Source organism: Equus przewalskii, chromosome 5, assembly GCF_037783145.1.
Source record: "Equus przewalskii isolate Varuska chromosome 5, EquPr2, whole genome shotgun sequence".
Classification (NCBI taxonomy): domain Eukaryota; kingdom Metazoa; phylum Chordata; class Mammalia; order Perissodactyla; family Equidae; genus Equus; species Equus przewalskii.
The window spans coordinates 67,733,877-67,752,843 of record NC_091835.1 but is presented as its reverse complement, the minus strand read 5'-3'; the positions used below and the strand labels follow the sequence as shown (position 1 = coordinate 67,752,843).

The window sequence follows — 18,967 nt, the reverse complement described above, 5'->3', positions numbered from 1 at the left end:
ATAATTAGAGTGGTAGCCATGGGAATGGAAAGAGTTAGAGGGGAGCCAGTGGGTGGCATAGCTGTTAAGTTTGCGTGCTCTGCTTTGGTGGCCCTGGGGTTCGTGGGTTCAAATCCTGGGCGCAGCCCAAAACACCGCTCATCAAGCCACGCTGTGGGTGCATCCCACATACGAAATAGAGGAAGATTGGCACAAATGTTGGCTCAGAGCCAATCTTACTCGCCCAAAAAAATGGGCCGGCCCCGTGGCCGAGTGGTTAAGTTCATGGGCTCTGCTTCGGCGGCCCAGGGTTTCACCAGTTCGGATCCTGGGCGTGGACATGGCACCGCTCATCAAGCCATGCTGAGGCGGCATCCCACAGGACCCACAACTAAAAAAAATACACAACTATGTACAGGGGGGCTTTGGGGAGAAAAAGGAAAGAAAAAAAAGAGCTGGAGAGGCTGTGGAGGGAGAACCCAAAGGAGGCTAGTTGGATGTGGGAGATAGAAGAATCGAAGAGAATGCTGAGAGCAGAGCCACTACCAGAAACAGGAAATTGGGAGGGAAGTCTAGATTGTTGCAGATGACATGGAAGGAGAAAGAGGAATGAGTACAGTACTGGGTGTGTTGATTTGAGGTGCCAGTTAAACATCCAGGTGGAGATACCCAGTAGGCAGTTGTGTCTCGAGCTTGGGAAGGGAGGCAGAGCTCAATGGCATCAAATACTAGAGAGATGCCCAAGAGGACAAGGGATCAAGAAATGACCCAAGAATGTGGTGACTGAACTCGCTGATGACTTTTGAGGGAGCAGAATCCAGATGCCAAGGCCTGAGTGGGCAGTGAGGGTTCCAGTCACACAGAAGGGGACTGGCAGGGTCACCTGAAATTATTTTAAAACCTTTTTAAAAACTGAAGTCCTTACACAAACAGGAAAGAGTTGTGTGTAGCTACCCATTGGACAAGTTTCTTGATAAAAAGAGAAAGGAAATGGTAGCGTCAGAAGAAAAGATCAAGGATTCACCCCATCCTTACAGGAAAATAGCCCCTTGCTCTTTCAGTTAGCTTTGTAAGGGACAGAGTGATGGGACGGCTCCCTGCCTCCTTTTGGACATATGACCTCCAGAAATTCAAGCTGTAGGGTTGGAGGTGGGAGAGGGATGCCACCTGTGACAGATGCTGGGGCGGTGGGGGGAAGGGGGGGCAGCCAGACGCTGCCAGGATAGGGCTTAGACGAAAGAGCTGAGAGCAAACAGGCTGGACTCAGGCAGTCCTAGGTTTAAATCCTGTGTCAGGCACCCCCTAGCTAGATGACCTTGGGCAAGTTACTTAACCTGAGCACCCAGTTCCTCATCTGTAAAACGGAAACAATTATGCCTACTTTTCAGAGTGGTTTTAAGGATTACAGACAAATGCCTGGTACACAACAGGTAATCGTAAATGGGTGCTATTATGTGACCCAGTCCCTCGCTATGGAACGGAATGGCTAACGGACGGGTCAGAATCCGCGACCTTCCGATCTTAGAGAGGAGGGAGGGCTCCCCGTGGCCTCCTCCCTCCAGGAGGTGGGGACAAGGTGGAGGAAGGGCTGCAGGAGGAGGAGCTGGCGCGTCTCGACCCGCCCCCGTCCCGTCCAGTCTGGCCTGGGCGCCGAGGGAACCGCTGTCCTAGCCACCGCCACCCGAGCAGCCTGTCCTGGTGCCCCGTGCCCTGCCCCGCGTCCAGTCATGACCTTGCGCCCCTCACTACTGCCGCTCCATCTGCTGCTGCTGCTGTTGCTCAGTGGGGCGGTGTGCTGGGCTGAGGCTGGGTTCGAAACCGAAAGTCCCGTTCGGACCCTCCAAGTGGAGACCCTGGTGAGGAGGAGATACTCCCGGGCCCCGCAGGGAATACGGGGTCTGAACGAACCTGGGAACGGGGAGGAGAGGAAGTGCGGGAACTGAGTTGGGGGGTGCTGGGTCTAGGGGCAAGAACGGGATCTTTGGAGGAGCCTCCGTCCGTGACTCCTGTAGTCCGGTCATAGGTGGAGCCCCCCGAACCGTGTGCGGAGCCTGCTGCCTTTGGAGACACGCTTCATATACACTACACGGTGAGGGGTCTGGGGGGCCGGGGCGGGGCCTGGGAGGGGGCGGCGCCCTACTGAAACACGTCAGCTTTGGCTTGGACACGTGGCAAGTGGTTCGGGAGTAACTCGGGGCTCTGGGGTCGTCGAGCACGTGGCGGGGGGAGGGGCGCTCCCCTTCCCTGCCCATTTCCCCTCCTGGCTTTTCCGCCAATTCCTTCCCGGCGCTGAGAAGTGAAGGGTGGGGAGATCTCCGAGAAGTGCCAGCCCTTTGGGGTTTCCTGTTCCTTTCTGCCCTGAAGGGAATGCTAGGCTGTAGCTGCAAGGATTGCCGCCGCCCAGCGGCCCAGGTATGTGTTGCGGGCCCCTGGGCGGGAGAGGAACCAGGTGTGCGCTCTTGATGCTCTCTCCCTGCAGGGCAGCTTGGTAGATGGACGCGTTATTGACACTTCCCTGACCAGAGACCCTCTGGTTATAGAACTTGGCCAAAAGCAGGTGATCCCAGGTATGTGACCTGCGTCTCCCATTCCACTTTTTCCCAACCTAAGCCCTTTCTTAGCCTCTTCAACCCCTAAGCTACCTTGGAAATACCCCTGGAATATGACTCCAGGGCTCTACCAGCCACCTCTGGAGGTTCAAACCCCACTTCTGATACTCCTCTTGCCCCAAACCCCACTGGAAGGCAGAGATTTGAGAAGTGGGGAGCTCAATTGAGGGTCAAATGGGAGCCTTTGATCCTCCTCTCCTGGGATTTGGGGAATGTAGATAGCTTCCTCTTCAGTTGTGTCTTCTTCCTCAAGGTCTGGAGCAGAGCCTTCTAGACATGTGTGTGGGGTGAGTATCTGGGCAGGGGTGGGCTTGGATCCCCCCTTTGTATGGGTAGAGGCTTTCTCTGCTATCCCTGCTCCGAGAGGAGGCAGGAGAACAGGGGATAAAGGGCCCTGGCTTTGCGCTGGGCAGGTCCAGGTCGTTGGGACTCCTGAGGGCATCCAAAGCATCTGTGCCTTTCTGGCTGTGGGTTTCATTGGAGGAATGGAGGCATGTGGGGGAATAGTCACCTTTCCTGGTCAACCTATTTGGTATTCAGGTAGGAAAGTTCATGTTTTGGGTGTGAATATCCAGAGGGTTTTGCTGATGGGGCTTCAAATGGACTGAGGCTGCTGGCCCACCTGATCCCACCTCTGGCTGTGACTCATTCCTTCCCACAGAGAGAAGCGAAGGGTAATCATTCCTTCTCACTTGGCCTATGGAAAACGGGGATTTCCACCGTCTATTCCAGGTAACCTGACCAGCCTGTCTCTCAGGCAATCAAAATACCTAGTCCCTAAGAGCTACAAGGAGCTGCACACTTTGTCTGGAGCTTGAGATGGTCTACAGCCATTTTGCTGAAAGGGACAGGAGTGGCTGGGGCCTCCTTCTGCAGGGCCACTTTTTTCCTCCTCACATCACCCACAGGGACTAGAGACATGTAGCCTGTTAAGGCCACCTGACTTGCCCTCTAGCAGCCAGCAAATTTTTAGGAAGGAGACACCTGCTTGAGCCCCATGGGTCTGCTGCCTGTGCCACCCCTCCCAGAACACTGGACTTCTTTCTTGCCTTTTTCCTACAACTCCAAACTGCGGTTTGTGCAGTTGGCATGGCTTCTCACCACATCTCCACCCCTCCTTTCAGCTTCCACCAGGGAAGAGATAGTAAAAATGATCACAGTCAAGGAATTTGAGACAAAATAAAAAAACAACTTTTAAAAGCCAAGCCCACCCCATAACTTTAAAAGCCCTCACAGGCCACTGCTGATATCTATTCTTGAAGGGCTGAGACTGGACAGATTTCCCAAGGTATATATCTCTTGCTTTTAGTTACCACAAATGTCCTATTAGCTAAAATGTGTTGTACTTCAGAGTAATGGGATAAAAGTTCTTATCCTTGCTCCAGCTTAGAAGGAGACCTAGAAAGATGGTCATTGGACTAAAAAGAAACTCTTTCACCTAAAGCTCTATTACTTCCCCATTTCCAGTACTGCTTCTGTTTACATTTCTCCCCCTGACCCCCAACTCCCATTTATTCCCTGCCCCTTACTTCCTAAGCCACATCCTTCTTCCTCTCCAGCTCTTATGTTGAAACACTTATCTTTTCCAACAGTCATATTGAGTGTGCCCATTGGTTGGTGGAATTTCCAAAAGTGTAATTTAAATCCAATTAATTTCAGCCCTGCAAAGATTCTATCCATGTGGCTGTTTGGAAATGGAATATGGTTAGTATAGAGGTTGTCTCACTTTTAAATGGAGAAGAGCCTGTACATTTCACATCCACAGAAAGTTTTCCTGTCCTGTGAAAGACCTGTCACTGAACACAAGCCACACGTGTACATTTGGTGTAAACATGACCATCACTAGACTCTGCTCATCATCCTTCTCTGCCTTTGTCTAAATGAACTCAACCCCACATTTAAATCTTGCCAGCTTCCTAGTTCCCTATTTTCATTCAGACTCTGAGCCCTGGATAAAACACACAGAGATTCTAACCCTCACCTCCTCTCTGCCTCCAGCGGATGCAGTGCTGCAGTTTGACGTGGAGCTGATTGCACTGATCCGAGCCAACTACTGGCAAAAGCTGGTGAAGGGCATTTTGCCTCTGGTAGGCATGGCCATGGTGCCAGCCCTCCTGGGCCTCATTGGGTATCACCTATACAAAAAGGCCAACAGACCTAAAGTCTCCAAAAAGAAGCTCAAGGAAGAGAAACGAAACAAGAGCAAAAAGAAATAAATAATAGTAATTTAAAAAAACGTCTTTGCATTCTTCACCTGATACTTTCTGAGGCTGTTTTTGAAGGGGAATGAGGTAAAGGGCTGGGGAAAAAGGCCTTCTGAGTTGGATCCTGCCTGGCATGGGGTGGTTGGAGGCTTTGGATCACTTCTTCCCCTGGCTTCCTCTTCCTGTCCTAACATACTCTAAGAACCTGGCCTTGAATCTCCCCATAAGATCTCTAGGTCCTGAAGGTATGGGTTTTGGCTCCCATGGTGCCCTGACTCTGAGGAGCACTGCTTCATTGAGCTGTAAACGTCCTGGTAGTTGCTTGGCCATTCTCTCCACTCCCTGGGGCCACTGTATTCCTAGTGTGTTCAGCATAGACTGCTCTGTCCAGTATGGCAAAGATAGAAGGAGCTCATCAACTCCATGGAAATTTTTAATGCTTTGAAAGTCCTCAGGTCTCAAAAAATTCTCTGGGGATTGAAAAGAGATTTTCTCCTTGTATCACAGGATGTGAGAGATCACGTGGGCTGCTTCAACGATGTTGTAAGTGGTTGGAGGTTGTTTGTCACCTGGCTGGGTTGTAGGTTTGGACAAGGGCTGGGTTAAGTTGCTTCGATGGTTGACAATGAAGAGTGGGTTGAGCTGGCTCAGCACTTCATCACTCACTGAGATGCCATCCAAGTACTGCTTGAGCATCTCCCGCAGTTTCCTGTTGATTTCTAACAACTGGGCATGTCTGTGTTGGAGGCTCAGTTGCTCCAGTTTCACTTTGTTGTACCTTTTCCAGAAATTCTCCATCCCTATGTAGTCCACTATCACCTGGGAGTTGAGTTAAAAGGAGAAGGTGTGTGGAGGGGCCCGTTAGTGAATGCAGCCCAGTGCCCCATCATCCCCAACCTTGAGCGACCCCAGGAAATTTACCTTTGCAAGCTCCTCCGTAAGCTCCTCTGGGTTAATTTCCTCTATCTCCTCCTGCTCCTGAGGAGTCAATACTGATGAATAAAAAGGCAGCACTTTTTCTTCCTCTGTTTCAAATTTCCTACATATTTCAGCAAGTTTAAGGATCTTTTCACCCTGTTGGAAGCAGGAAGAGACCTTTTATTAGGAAAGGAGGAGGGCAGGGGAAATAGTGGAGTTGGCTCCCCTGCTTGAACCCAGGGAATCTACTTATCCAAATGGGAGATGAGAGTAATAAATATGTCTAACACAGAGTGCTTACTGTGTGCCAAGCACCATTCCAAGCATTCTGTCTTCCTACCAAATTCATTCATTATTAATTCATTTAATTTAAAATTCATTTAATTTAAAGAGAGAAGGGAACAACATGGAATAAAAAAGGTACTCCAGGTGTCCACTGAGGCAGGAAGCAGGAGGAAGCTCTCTACCTCTCTCAAACCCCTTCCCCCTCGCAGGGAGCCAGGTTCCTTGGTTCTGATCACCTTCTCCCCTTGTTACCTTATCGACAGTCTTTCTCAGGGCCTTGAGGGTGGCATTACTTTCCAGGGTGAGTTTGACCAGCTTCTCCTGTGATATTCCCCGGGCCTGAGTCCTTTGCGCCTTAAGTTTTCGCAGTTGTACAAGGACTAACTCCTTGTCATTACGAATGTCCTGGTTCTGTTCTTCACTCTCACGGCTGTGCGCCATGATCTTGCCTTTTAAAATAATTATGGACTCCTGGAGGAACAGAGTAGATTAGAGGAAACACTTGACTAGCTGAGGGTCTTCAGTGAGACAGGTAAGAGGACTGTCTGGGGACTCAAATCAAAGCATATCATCCTTCCCCAACCAGTGGATGAGGCCCAGTGGAAACTGGGGGAAGATGAACAGGGGATAATGGAGCAGTTAAAGCAGCAAGTATTTCTGGTTGGCTGGACTAACCTGTAGTCTTTGTATTTTTTTCATCTGTGCTTCAATCTCTTTGGAGCTCTTCTCGTCCTTCACCTTCAGGGTCTCGAAGGCAATCTTTCGATCCTCTGTGGCATCAGTATAATTCTTGAGTGCATCCTGGAACCTCCTCCACAGATCTTCTACTATATTCTCCAGTTGCAGTCTTAGAAAGTGCTTCTCTTCTATGTTCTAGGAAGTGGCCCCAAAATAGCCAGTGCTTGGAATTACCCTATTAGTGCCCTGTCACATCCCACCAGCAACCTTGCCCTCTTGAACTGTGTGTAGCATAGTGTAGTGCAGAGGTTGCCAATGAAAATGCCGACAAAGACCAGGCAGATGACATAAATAAGTGATGTGGGCTAGATGGAGCCTGTGGTGAACCATAGAGGAAATGCTCTATGGGGGCAAGGGGATGGCACAGCTGTTCGGCTCCACATGAATGTCCCCATTTGGAAATGTGGCCCAGTGTTACCAGATCTTTAAAATTTTCAATGGAAGCTGAAAATTTGGATTTTTATGTGAAATCTCCCAATTTTTTTTTAAAGATTTTATTATTCCTTTTTCTCCCCAAAGCCCCTGGTATATAGTTGTATATTTTAGCCGTGGGTCCTTCTAGTTGTGGCATGTGGGATGCTGCCTCAATGTGGCCTGACAAGCGGTGCCATGTCTGTGCCCAGGATCCGCACTGGCGAAACCCTGAGCCGTTGCAGTGGAGCACTTGAACTTAACCACTCTGCCACGGGGCCGGCCCCTCCCAATTTTTAAATGTAGGAAGCTTATTAAAAATTTTTACAAAACACTGTGGGGCAAAACAAAGAACCCCATACCCAAACCCAGGTCCGCAGGCTGGAGGAAAGCACTTTGGGCCAAGGGGCAGAAGGCCTGACTTCTCCTGGCTCTACCACAAATCAGCAGCATGACTTTGGCAGGCCATCTTATGTCTTTGGGCCTTAGTTTCTTCATCTGAAAATCACAGGGGTGAAGCCAGGTGATCTCCTTGGTGCTTTTTACCTCTAAAATGCATTTCCTTAACATTTCAGAGTGGTCCTCCTGACCAATTTTCACAAAAGTACAAAAAAGCAGGGGTACCTAGAGCAACAGTGGCATTTTACTGATGATGTTTGTTAAAAGGGTCTCTTCCAGCTCCACTAGGCTTGAGCATTCTGCTCTCACTTCTCTCCCACCTCCTGCCCATGTGGTCTCCCTCTACCTTGTTTTTGAGATCATCCCACATGCTCTGGAATTCCAGCTTGCTTTCATACTCGGAATCTATGTAGTTCTGCTCCATGGCCATGAAGACATCTTGTAGGTAGTGAATCTCTTTTTCATGTTGGTCAATAATTGTCTTCCTATAGGAGATAAGACACTGTCCCTGCTCTGAAGGATCAAGCATATAGACCAATAATGACAGTCAAAGCAGTAAGAAGACTTTATGAATGGTATAATCTATTAGGTACTGAAGGAGAACAGAGGGAGGGTGGGCTCTATTCTTTTTTAGGGACAGAAAGAATGAATAAGATTATTTTATTATGGTTTTTGAATATGTAATATATTCATATGATACAAAAATCAAAAAGTACAAACAGTTATAGTGAGAAGTCTCCTCTCAGCCCTGTCCTCTGCCAGATGGTAGGATTTTGATAGTTGAAAGTGGGTGGTGAGGGCGTTACAGATAGGGACCTGGCATGGGCAAAGGGAAGCTAAGGCCACAAGCTTAAATCTGAGTTAGTTTAGAAGGATCTCAGGATCTTCTGCGCCAGGGGTCATGTCATAATCAAGGCGAGATGCTCCAGGGTGCTGGCCACCAGCTCATAGGCAGGCAGCTCCTTGACAAAGGCTCTGCATACTCTCTGTGGCTCAATCCCCATCTCTCTTAGGCCCTCATACCTTTCTGTCTCAAACTCCTTCGTTAGGGCCTCCAGCTCCAGATTGTAACTTTCCTCTAGGAGGTTAAGCCGGCTTCTCTGCAGGGCCAACAGCTGGTCAATGTTGTGCATGTGGCTGCGCAGGGCATGGGCATACTGTTCCTCAGCTTCTGACAGGTCCTTAGCTAAAGACTGGGTAGGAAACAGAGAGTTAACATTTTGGCTGAATGGCTTCTGTGTGAGAAAATAAATATGTATTCAGGTGGCTAGCTGGATCACATGAATGGCATTTTCCCCTAGTTCCTAATGCCAATTCTTTGGTTCTAAAAGTGCTGGTTCTCCCACTCTTGAATGTAAAGTAAGACTGACATCAGGGAGCCCCACGTAGCCAGTCAGTGTCGCAGAGGCAATGGACATTTACAGTGATGGAGCTACCACTAAAAGGAACTAGGGACTCTTGGAGAAATGGCTGCTTCAAAGTCTGAGGCAAAAAATAAACAAGTTGAACCTACAGTATCTTCTCAAAAAGACAGCAAATAGAGTCATGTTGAAAGGACTCAGGAACTAACAAAAAGTGGCTCTCTGTGGCAGATTCTATTTTCCAAAGATGGGCACAATTTCTCCCATCCTACAGTCTTCTGCAGTGTGACATTGCTACTCCTCCATGAGGCGGTAGTCTCTTTTTCTATCTCCTTGAATTTGGGCATAGCCTGTGACTACTTAGATATTAGAATATGGTGGAAGTGACACTGTGCCAGTTCCAGGCATAGCCCTTAACTGGCCCGGCAGCTTCTGCTTTCTGCCCCTTGGAATGCTTGTTTTTGGGACACTCCCTCCAGGAACCCAGCCAACATATTGTGAGAAGCCCAGTGCATATGGAGGGACCAGGTGAAAGCATTCCAGTCAACAGCCCAGCTGAGCTCCCAGCTGACAGTCAGAATCAAATGCCAGCCGTCTTAGATCCAACCCAGTTAAGCCTTCAGGTGACTGCAGCCCCCACTGACATCTGACTGAAATTGTAGGAGATCCCAAGAAAGACCACCCCCCCGCCCCCCCCGGTTAAGGGAGCTAAGTCAACCTAAAGAACCATGAGAAATAAAAGAAATTCTTGTTTTAAGTCACTAATTTAGGGGTAGTGTGTTATATAGCAGTAGATAACTGGAACACTTCTGGCAAAAAAGGGACAGTGCAGCATCAATAAGAATAAGAACTGCAATGAACTGAAAAATATCAAATATGTTGATTAGGAGTTCATAAGGATACTTTAAAAAAATCAGTTACAATTGGAGGATGCCAGACAACCAATTCTTTTTTTTTTTAACTGGTATGTAAAGAGAAGAGAAAGAATGAAGCATTTATCCTGCCTTTCTTATATAAACTGCACCTTTTGGTAATTGAATGGTAAATGATGATAAGTATCTCTTTATAAAAGTATTAAAGCTAATAAGTGAAAAAAGAATGATACTATTAGAAAATCAGCATTTCTGCAACCCCTAATAAATTAATGGATAATCAACAGCTGCTAACATCACAAAAAGAGCAATAACTAGACATTATGTGCCTTTTGATGGAAGAACACAGCACGTCCAAGCTTCCAGATCTAGCTATCAAGATACAGGAAATACAGAGGACAAAGTAAAATGTTAAACTACAATACAGAATACTATGCAATTGTAAAAAAAAAAAAAAAGGAAAAGAAAAGCTCTGTATGGGCTAATGTGGAATAATCTCCAGGATATATTGTTAACTGAAAAAGGCAAGGGGCAGAACACTATGTAATACTATCATATGTGTAAAAAAAGGGTTTACTTATGAAACAAATTATTGGGCAGGGCACTGGGTGGCTGGAAGGCACTGGTAGGAGGGAACTTTTCTGTATATAACTTTCTTTATCTTTTGAATTTTGAATAATGTGAATGTATTACCTATTCAAAAAAGTAAAACGGGCCGGCTCTGTGGCTGAGTGGTTAAGTTCACGCGCTCCGCTTCGGTGGCCTGGGGTTTCGCTGGTTCTGATCCTGGATGCATACATGGCACCGCTCATCAAGCCACGCTGAGGTGGCGTCCCACATGCCACAACTAGAAGGACCCACAACTAAAAAAAATACACAACTATGTACAGAGGGGCTTTGGGGAGAAGAATTAAAAAAAAAAACATTGCAACAGTTGTTAGCTCAGGTGCCAATCTTTAAAAAAAAAAGTAAAACAAGTTAAAATTAAAATGAATAAAACAAAAAAACATTTACTGAATGCCCCCATGGTCCAAGCACCTTGAGTCCACTCACTGTAAACTACTACAGTCTCTATGCAGAGCTAGCTTTCACCGTATATGTTTAGTATCAAAAAGGATCTTAGTGGGGCTGGCCGGGTGGCGCAGTGGTTAAGTGCGCACATTCCGCTTTGGCAGCCCAGGGTTTGCGGGTGCGGATCCCGGGTGTGGACACGGCAAGCCATGCTGTGGTAGGCATCCCACATATAAAGTAGAGGAAGATGGGCACGGATGTTAGCTCAGGGCCAGTCTTCCTCAGCAAAAAGAGGAGGATTGGCAGCAGATGTTAGCTCAGGGCTGATCTTCCTCAAAAAAAAAAAAAAGATCTTAGGAAATAGGTGCTGATAATGGAAGACTATTCACTTACTCACAAACGTTTACTAAACCTGCTATGTACCAGCACTGTAGTAGATGCTGAGGATTCAGAGATGAAAAGACATGCTCACTGCCCCCAAAGGAGCTTGCAGTCTTGCAGTAGGAAAAGAAGAGTATATAAACAGAAAATTACATTATAACATGGAAACTGCTATGAGTTTGATGACTTACCAGTGACAGTGGAATATAAAGCACTGAGTGCCTACATCTGACTAAGAGCACCGAGGAAGGCTTCACAGGAGAGATGTTATTTGTATCACTCTTGAAGGAGGAGTGAGAGTTTGCCAAGAAAACTGGGAAGATGGGGAAAAGAGAATAGCAGATAGAGGGAACAGCATGTGCAAAGGCACAGGTAAGAAACAAGTGTGGCTGTGTGAAAGGTACAGGGAAAGGCCAGATGATGAAGGGCTTTGATGTTCTTTCCACAGAGTTTGGGTTTTTTCCTGTATAAGAGGGGAGCCATTAAAGAGACTTAAGCAGTGGAGTAACAGGATCAGATTTTTATTTTAGAAAGATAATCTGGCATTTGTGTAGACAGTCATCTGAAGGCGGTTGAGCATGAAGGCTGGAAGATAGGAGACTATTGCAATAGTCCATATGAGACATAATGCCCGGGTCTCAACTATAGCCGGATAGTGGGGGAAAGAGCAAGGTACGGCTTTGAAAAATACTGAAGCAGAAGACTTATACAAGACTTGGTAACAGAAGTCAGGGATGGAAGCAAAACCTAGGATGATTCCCAGATTTCTGGGTTGGGTGATTTGGTGAATGGCAATAGCCACTCAAATAGAGAGTATAAAAAAGACCAGATTGTGGAGGATGGGGAATGGGGCTGGCTCAGCAAGGGGGAGCTCATGAGTTCAGTTGTCAGGACAGTGCAACAGCCAGGAACAGATATCTAGGAATGTTGAATGTTGAATATAAGGATTTGGAACTCGAGAAAAATCTGGGCTGGTGTTACAGACCTGGGAGTCATCAATATATGTGTTATTTAAAGCCAGGGTAATAAGTAAGATTGTCTAGGCCCTAGGTACCTAGTTAGAGGGAAAAGTGGCCAGACTCAGAAAACTGGGAAATGCTAAAGTTCAGAGGATAGAGAGAGGAGATAAACTCACAAAGGGGACCGGATGTATATATCCCAGAGGCAGGAGAAAAGCCATGAAAGAATGGTCTCAGGGAAGCCAAAGGGGAGTTTCAAGAAGTAGGGCATGACCAAGAGTGTCAGTGCCATAGAGAAGTCAGGTTAGATGAAGACTAAATGATGAAAAGTATCCATGATTTGGGACTGGTGGTCTTTACAAGAGCAGTTTCCTAGAGAAAGGTGGAAATCTGATGTTGTGGGATGCAGGATGAATGGGAATAATGGGAAGTGAAGAAGTGAAGAAAGCATGTGAGGACCACTAACACTTGCACATTTAACAGGTGTAGTTTCAGTTATTCAGGAATGACCGCGAAGGTGCTTAATATTAGTAGTGTGTGATTGGCCTAAGGCAGGGAGTGTAATAATTAGCTGCAAAGCTGTTGCGTAGGATGAAGCTAATTGGCTCAAGGGTGAGCGTGGCCACTGCTCAGCATCCTAAAATGAACACTGCTGGTTCTCTTCTCAGCAAGTATTTGATAACTCTCAATAAGAGTCTTAAACAGTCACTTAAAAAGCCATAAGGTAAAACTGGCTGGGTGAGGACTTCTAATGTATAATGAACGGTTTTTGCAAATCTGGAAACTCTTAATATGTATCACTTGAAACTGCCCAAGGTCTACTGAATTTTTTTCCTCAGGGGTTAGGCTGTGAAGGAGAGGTATGTGTTTTCTAGGAGGGGACTACCAGGCTGACATTGTATATTTTGCTGTTATTGTGGGGGGTTTTGTTTTGTTTTAAGATAGAAAAGACTAGGGGCTGGCCTTGTGGCATAGTGGTTAAGTTTATGCACTCCACTTTGCTGGTCTGGGGTTCACAGGTTCGGATCCCAGGTGTGGACCTATACACCACTCATCAAGTCGTGCTGTGGTGCCATCCCACATACCAAACAGAGGAAGATGGACACAGATGTTCACTGAGGGACAATCTTCCTCAAGCAAAAAGAGGAAGGATTGGCAACAGATGTTAGCTCAGGGCCAGTCTTCCTCAGCAAAAAGAGGAGGATTGGCAGCAGACGTTAGTTCAGGGCTAATCTTCCTCAAAAAAAAAAAAAGGGTAAAAGAAGAAAAAAAGATGGTATGGACTCAACTCAAGAGCCTCCCCAGAACAAAAGGACGGCTGCTTGAATTGCTTAGAGATCTAGAACTGCTCTTCCCCGTGGAGATCTTCTCAGCCTCATCCAGGGCCACTGAAGCTGAATCAAAGAAGCCAAACTTTGGTTAAACAAAGCACTGGAGTGGGAATCAAGAAACTCATGCTCTAGTCCCAGCTCTCTCGCTGACTAGCTGGTGACCTTGGGCAAGCGGGGTCCCGTCTCTGGAAGTGAGTCTTCTCACACTGGAATGAAGGTGTGGGACTAAGTTCAAATCACTGGGTGATATATACTGTGCCTTACAACTCTAATATGGTATAGTACTGGTTTGAGGCAGTGATGACCAAGGAGAATGGCTCCTCTAAGTGAAGGAGAGGGATGACAGCCCAAAATTTCAATTTTTTTTTCAGTAAAAACTGTTATTACCAATTGCCTGGCTTCATCACAGCCTGTGTCTTGGGGGGCTTTAAGACTGATTAATTAATTCACTAGGCCCATTCTATTAAGAGAAGAGGTCAAGGTAGCCATATTCAAGTGTTTCATTGGGAAGAATGTGTACCTTGATGACACTGTCCTTGCAGTCCACCACTCGTTCAAATGTTTGGCTGAGGATCTCAATGTCCTTATGAAGCTCTCTGGTCTTGACTTCTCGAAGAACGGTTCTCCACTGCGTGTTAATCTTATTAAGGTTCAGAGCACTGTTGTGTTCCTCCTTGGCCAGCTTGTCCTGTGTGAAGGAATAAATACAACCCCAGAAGGTCAGGGCCAAGACCCCTGATACAGTGCAACAAACCAGATCACACTTAGTTTGTCAACTGACACCTTACTCTTTGTCTTTTCTGAGGGTCCAAAGCTCCTGATGACTAACACTCAGGGAGCTCCTGTTCTTGTTTTGGGAGGGTCTCAAGTAAGATAGGAACAACCTAGTAGCATTTTAGGGAGGGCAAGGGTGAATTTCTTTCAGGGTGGATGCATCACAGCAGGATCCATCCCCAGGGAGAACATCAGAATTTCAGAGAGCTCACACAGCTGATAGCACCTTCTGTCCCAGTCCTGGGGCTCAGTTGTGACTGCCAAACTCTATACCACTGGCTGGCTCCATACTTCACAGAGAACCGCCCCTCCCCCCAAACAATATTTCCCCAAATCTACGTATAACTGGGTCTCGAGATTTCCGGTGGAGGGAAGGCCAGCATGAAAATGAGGCTGCCACAGTGAGTCAAGGCGATAGGACCAGCGCAGGGAGTGGGTGAGGTTGGGCAGGGAGGTATGCAGAAAGCCATCACCTTCAAGAACTGGCTCAGGAGCCTCTCTTTCTTCTTGGCCATCTCCTCCTCTGCCAGCAACTTCTGCTGAAACAGAAGCAGCTGCTCCTCATCGGACAGGGGGGCCTTGGCCTTTTTCCCTTTCTTAGGCATAGCTGGACTGGGGACTAGACCTGAGCAAGGATCCTTGGCCTGCCAAGGCCAGCGCTAGAGGGGGTAAGGGGAAAACGCCCCCAGAAAGAGCCCTTCTGGAACTTCCCCTGGACGGTACTGGAAGCTTAGATCTCAGTCCTCGGGCAAGAGAGAGCCTGAGATAGCAATGAGGTAGAGCTTTCAAGCCTAAAGACGCATCTCCGTCTCCTAGCAACGGGGATCTCGCTAAGATGGCGCTGTGTGAGGCTAGGAGGGGAGCCCTCGGCTTGGAGCGCCCTCTGCCGGCTGGAGGACGGCAGTCAGTTTTTGAGAGAGGGTCGTTGCACCTCTTAAAATCCCTAGCCTCCTCACTGAACCTTTTAAAACCACTTTTTGTTTGTTTTTCATAGAATGTCCGTATTTTACAATACGGATAATAATGTATTTTGGGGAGACTATGGAGAAACAGGAACTCTCATACATTGCTGGTGGGAATATAAAATAGTGCAGCCACTTTGGAAAACAGTTTGGCAGTTTCTTAAAATGTTAAACATAAATTTACCATGTGATCCAGCAATTTCACTCTCAGATATCAATCTAAGAGAACTGAAACGTATCCACACAAAGACTTTCACAGGAATGTTCTTAGCAGCATTACTCAAAATAGCCCAACCTGAAACAATGTAAATGTCCATTAACATGATGAATGGGTAGACAAAATATGCTTCTTCTATACAATGGAATACTATTCATCAATAAAAAAGAATGAACTATGAATGTATGCTACAACGTGGATGAACGTCAAAAACATGCTCAGTAAAAGAAGCCAGACACAAGAGACCACATATTGTAAGACCATATATTCCATTTATGTGAAATATCCTGAAAAAGCAAAGCTACAAAGACAGAAAGTAGACCACCGATTGCTTGAGAGAGGTGAAGGGGAGATTAATATTAAATGTGCGTGAGAGATCATACTGGGTTGACGAAAATGTTCTAAAACTGACTTATGTTGGACAACTCTATGTGTTTGGTTTAAAAAATCATTGAATTTTACACTTGAAATGGGTGAATTATATGATATGTAAAATGTGCCCTGATAAAATTGTTTTAAATGTGAGATAAAATGCTTGTATTAGTCAGACTTCACCAGAACCGATGGGAAACATATATATGGAGATATATATATCCATCTGATGTTTCAGTCTGAGTCCAAAGCCCAGAAAAGACAAATGAAGACCAATGTCCCAGCTCAAACATTAAGGCAGAAGGAATTCCCTCTTACTCAGCCTTTTTACTCTATTTAGGCCCTCAATTGATTGGATGAGGCCCACCCACATCGGGGAGAGCAATATGCTTTATTCATCTACAGATTCAAATATTAATCTCATCCAGAAACATCCTCACAAACATACTCAGAATAATGTTTAACTAAATATCTGGACACCCTTTGGCTCAGTCAAGTTGACACATAAAATTAACCATCGCAAATGCACCCCTTGTCAATACATATCTTCTTAACCCATACTTAATCTCCAAATAAAGATAATAACAAGGTCATAATACTTAAATTCTCTGATATAAGGTCAATACATCTTACATTACATTATAAGAGAAAAAGAGAGGGAAGGAAACAATGATATTTTATTTTTATATGTACACACAGACACACAAACACGTTCATAACAAAACAAGGAGGAACTGTCATGAAAATTACAGTTCTGTAATTATAGAAATTATGTTTCTGTAACTGGTCATGTGGTTGTAGCTTGCAATTTATAACTACCTTCTTCCGCCATCCATTCTTTATTCTCTCTGCCTTTAGCAAGCACCTCAGCTGGTCATGGTTCTTTACCTGGTGGGGTGACCCAAACTCTCATTCCTCAAGGGTCTGGGCCGTTAGTAGTCCTGCCTGGATTGGGTTGTTGCAGTTTTCCTTTAACCTGATCTCAGGGCATGGTAATACTAAGAGACACCCTGGGGGATCTCCTGTGCCCCAGACATTCTTTTCCTTGCCTCATCATGAAGCAGTAGTCTGATTTCCCCTTGGTAGTCAGGAACAATCACCCCAACCAGCACAATAACTCCCTTCTTTGCCTATTGATTCAGAAGCATGAGGAGTGCAAAGTGACTGGGTGACAGTCTTAACTTCCAGTTCAATGGAATCATTGTTGTGTTGTTGGTGGAAGCGTTCCTCCCTTTGGAGCTAAGACTTCTAGGCCAGCAGAGCATAAGGCTGTGAGAACAGGAGGCAAAAATTTTGCTAGTGGATCACTAGGGCTAATAGTGAGTGATACCACTCCCGTTTCCACCCCTTGATTCCTGGACCCATGAATCCTGGCTAGGGGAGAAACAGCATCATATATTGGATGCTGATTCAGAGCATATACAGCCTTCTGGAGACCTTTGCCCTAGCTTTTTAAGGTATTACCTGTATTGCTGGTACCGTAACTGAGTCTTCAAAAGGCCATTCTACCATTCTATCAGACCAGTCACTTCAGGATGGTGGAGAACATGGTAAGACCAGTCAATTCCATGAGCATGAGCCCATTGCTGCTCTTCCTTTGCTGTGAAGTGACTTCCAAGATCAGGAGCAATGCTCTGTGGAAATATGATGGTGGATAAGGTATTCTGTAAATCCACCAATGGTGGTTGGGGCAGAAGCATTGTGTGCAGAGAAGGCAAATGTGTATCCAGAGTGAATGTCTATTCCATAAGTACAAAATACTGTCCCTTCCATGACAGAAGTGGTCCAACGTAATCATCCCGGGGAATGGTACTATGTAGGGGGCCCAGTGTTGGTCTCTGCTGCTGGCAGATTGGGCACTCAGTGATTGGCATAGCTAGGTTGGCCTTGATGAGTGCAAGTCCATGTTGCTGAGTCCACGAATTACCTCCATCCCTGCCACGATGGTCACTCTGTTCATAGCCCATTGGGCAATGATGAGGTGGCTGGGAAAAGAGACTGACTGGTATTCACAGAATGGGTCATACTATCCACTTGATTATTAGTCTTCCTTCTCTGCTGAAGTCCCCCTTTGTGAGCATTCACATGGGACACAAATATCTTTACATTTTTTGTCCTTTCAGAGAGGTCTATCCACATACCTCTTTCTCAAATTTTCTTGTCACCAGTTTTCCAATTGTGTTCCTTCCAAGTCCATGACCATTCAGCCAAACAATTGGCCACAGCCCATGAGTTGATATATAATCTCACCTCTGGCCATTTCTCCTCCCAAGCAAAGTGAACAACGAGGTGCACTGCTTGAAGTTCTGCCCACTGGGAGGATTTGCCTTCGCCAATGGCCTTCAGAGATGCCCTAGAAAGGGGCTGTAGTACTGCAGCTGTTCTTTTGGGTGGTGCCTGCATGTCATGCAGAATCATTTGTAAACCAGGCCTGAGTCTTCTCTTCCTCTGCCAAGTAATTGTGGCGAACTCCCCCTGAGGCCATAGGTGTAGGCTGGAAGAGAGAAGGTAGTGGGGACCATGGACATTTGGACCACTTCTTCACGTAACTTACTTGTGCCTTCAAGGCCTACTCAAGCTCAATCTGATATATACCACTTTCATTTGATGATGGAGTACTGAATTGCATGCCCAACTTTATGGCTTGGTAGGTCAGATAACACTCATTTCATGATGGATAGCTCAGGCCACATAGTAACTTAGTGGCCCATGGTTAAGCATTCAGTCTCTACAAAGACCCAGTAGCAGGCCAACAGTTGTTTCTCAAAAGAGGAGTAGTTATCTGTGGAGGATGGTAGGACTTTGCTCCAAAATCCTAAGGGCCCGTGCTGCAACTCACCTATAGGGGCCTGCCAGAGCTCCAAACAGCATCCCTGTCTACCACTGACACTTCAGACACCATTGGATCTGCTGGCTCGTGTGGCCCAAGTGGCAGAGCAGCTTGCACAGCAGCCCGATGTGTTGCAGAGCCTTCTTTTATTCTGTGCCCCACTCAAAACTAGCAGCTTTTCAGGTCACTTGGTGAATAGGCCAGAGTGACACACCCACATGAGGACTATGTTGCCTCCAAAATCCGAAGAGGCCCAGTAAGGTGTTGTGCCTCTCTTTTGGTTGAAGGAGGGATCATATGCAACAAGTTATCCTTCACTTTAGAAAGGATTTCTCGACATGCCGCCACCGCTAG

At 46.4% G+C, this 18,967-nt stretch overlaps 2 protein-coding genes across 2 annotated transcripts; one reads left to right on the top strand and one right to left on the bottom strand.

Annotated features, from left to right (window-relative positions):
• Positions 1–1,487: 1,487 nt before the first annotated feature.
• Positions 1,488–4,824, top strand: FKBP11 (FKBP prolyl isomerase 11). Its single transcript, XM_008522045.2, has 6 exons — positions 1,488–1,835; positions 2,003–2,068; positions 2,459–2,546; positions 2,842–2,875; positions 3,250–3,320; positions 4,587–4,824. Exons 1-6 carry the CDS (start codon positions 1,707–1,709, stop codon positions 4,802–4,804), a joined length of 606 nt encoding a protein of 201 aa, XP_008520267.1. The 5' UTR covers positions 1,488–1,706; the 3' UTR covers positions 4,805–4,824.
• Positions 4,825–5,212: 388 nt separating this feature from the next.
• Positions 5,213–15,120, bottom strand: CCDC65 (coiled-coil domain containing 65). Its single transcript, XM_008522046.2, has 8 exons — positions 14,706–15,120; positions 13,979–14,146; positions 8,567–8,736; positions 7,890–8,028; positions 6,671–6,868; positions 6,248–6,466; positions 5,714–5,866; positions 5,213–5,611 (listed from the first exon to the last, which is right to left on the bottom strand). Exons 1-8 carry the CDS (start codon positions 14,835–14,837, stop codon positions 5,294–5,296), a joined length of 1,497 nt encoding a protein of 498 aa, XP_008520268.1. The 5' UTR covers positions 14,838–15,120; the 3' UTR covers positions 5,213–5,293.
• Between the last annotated feature and the right edge of the window lie 3,847 nt (positions 15,121–18,967).

Excerpts from the sequence above, each read along its gene's own strand:
- FKBP11 (XM_008522045.2), top strand. The coding sequence starts at position 1,707 with ATGACCTTGCGCCCCTCACTACTGCCGCTCCATCTGCTGCTGCTGCTG. Across the intron at positions 2,547-2,841 it reads CCAAAAGCAGGTGATCCCAG|GTCTGGAGCAGAGCCTTCTA; the intron begins GTATGTGACCTG and ends TTCTTCCTCAAG. Across the intron at positions 3,321-4,586 it reads ATTTCCACCGTCTATTCCAG|CGGATGCAGTGCTGCAGTTT; the intron begins GTAACCTGACCA and ends CTCTGCCTCCAG.
- CCDC65 (XM_008522046.2), bottom strand. The coding sequence starts at position 14,837 with ATGCCTAAGAAAGGGAAAAAGGCCAAGGCCCCCCTGTCCGATGAGGAG. Across the intron at positions 14,147-14,705 it reads TCCTGAGCCAGTTCTTGAAG|GACAAGCTGGCCAAGGAGGA; the intron begins GTGATGGCTTTC and ends TCCTTCACACAG. Across the intron at positions 8,029-8,566 it reads AAGGAGTTTGAGACAGAAAG|GAAGACAATTATTGACCAAC; the intron begins GTATGAGGGCCT and ends TATCTCCTATAG.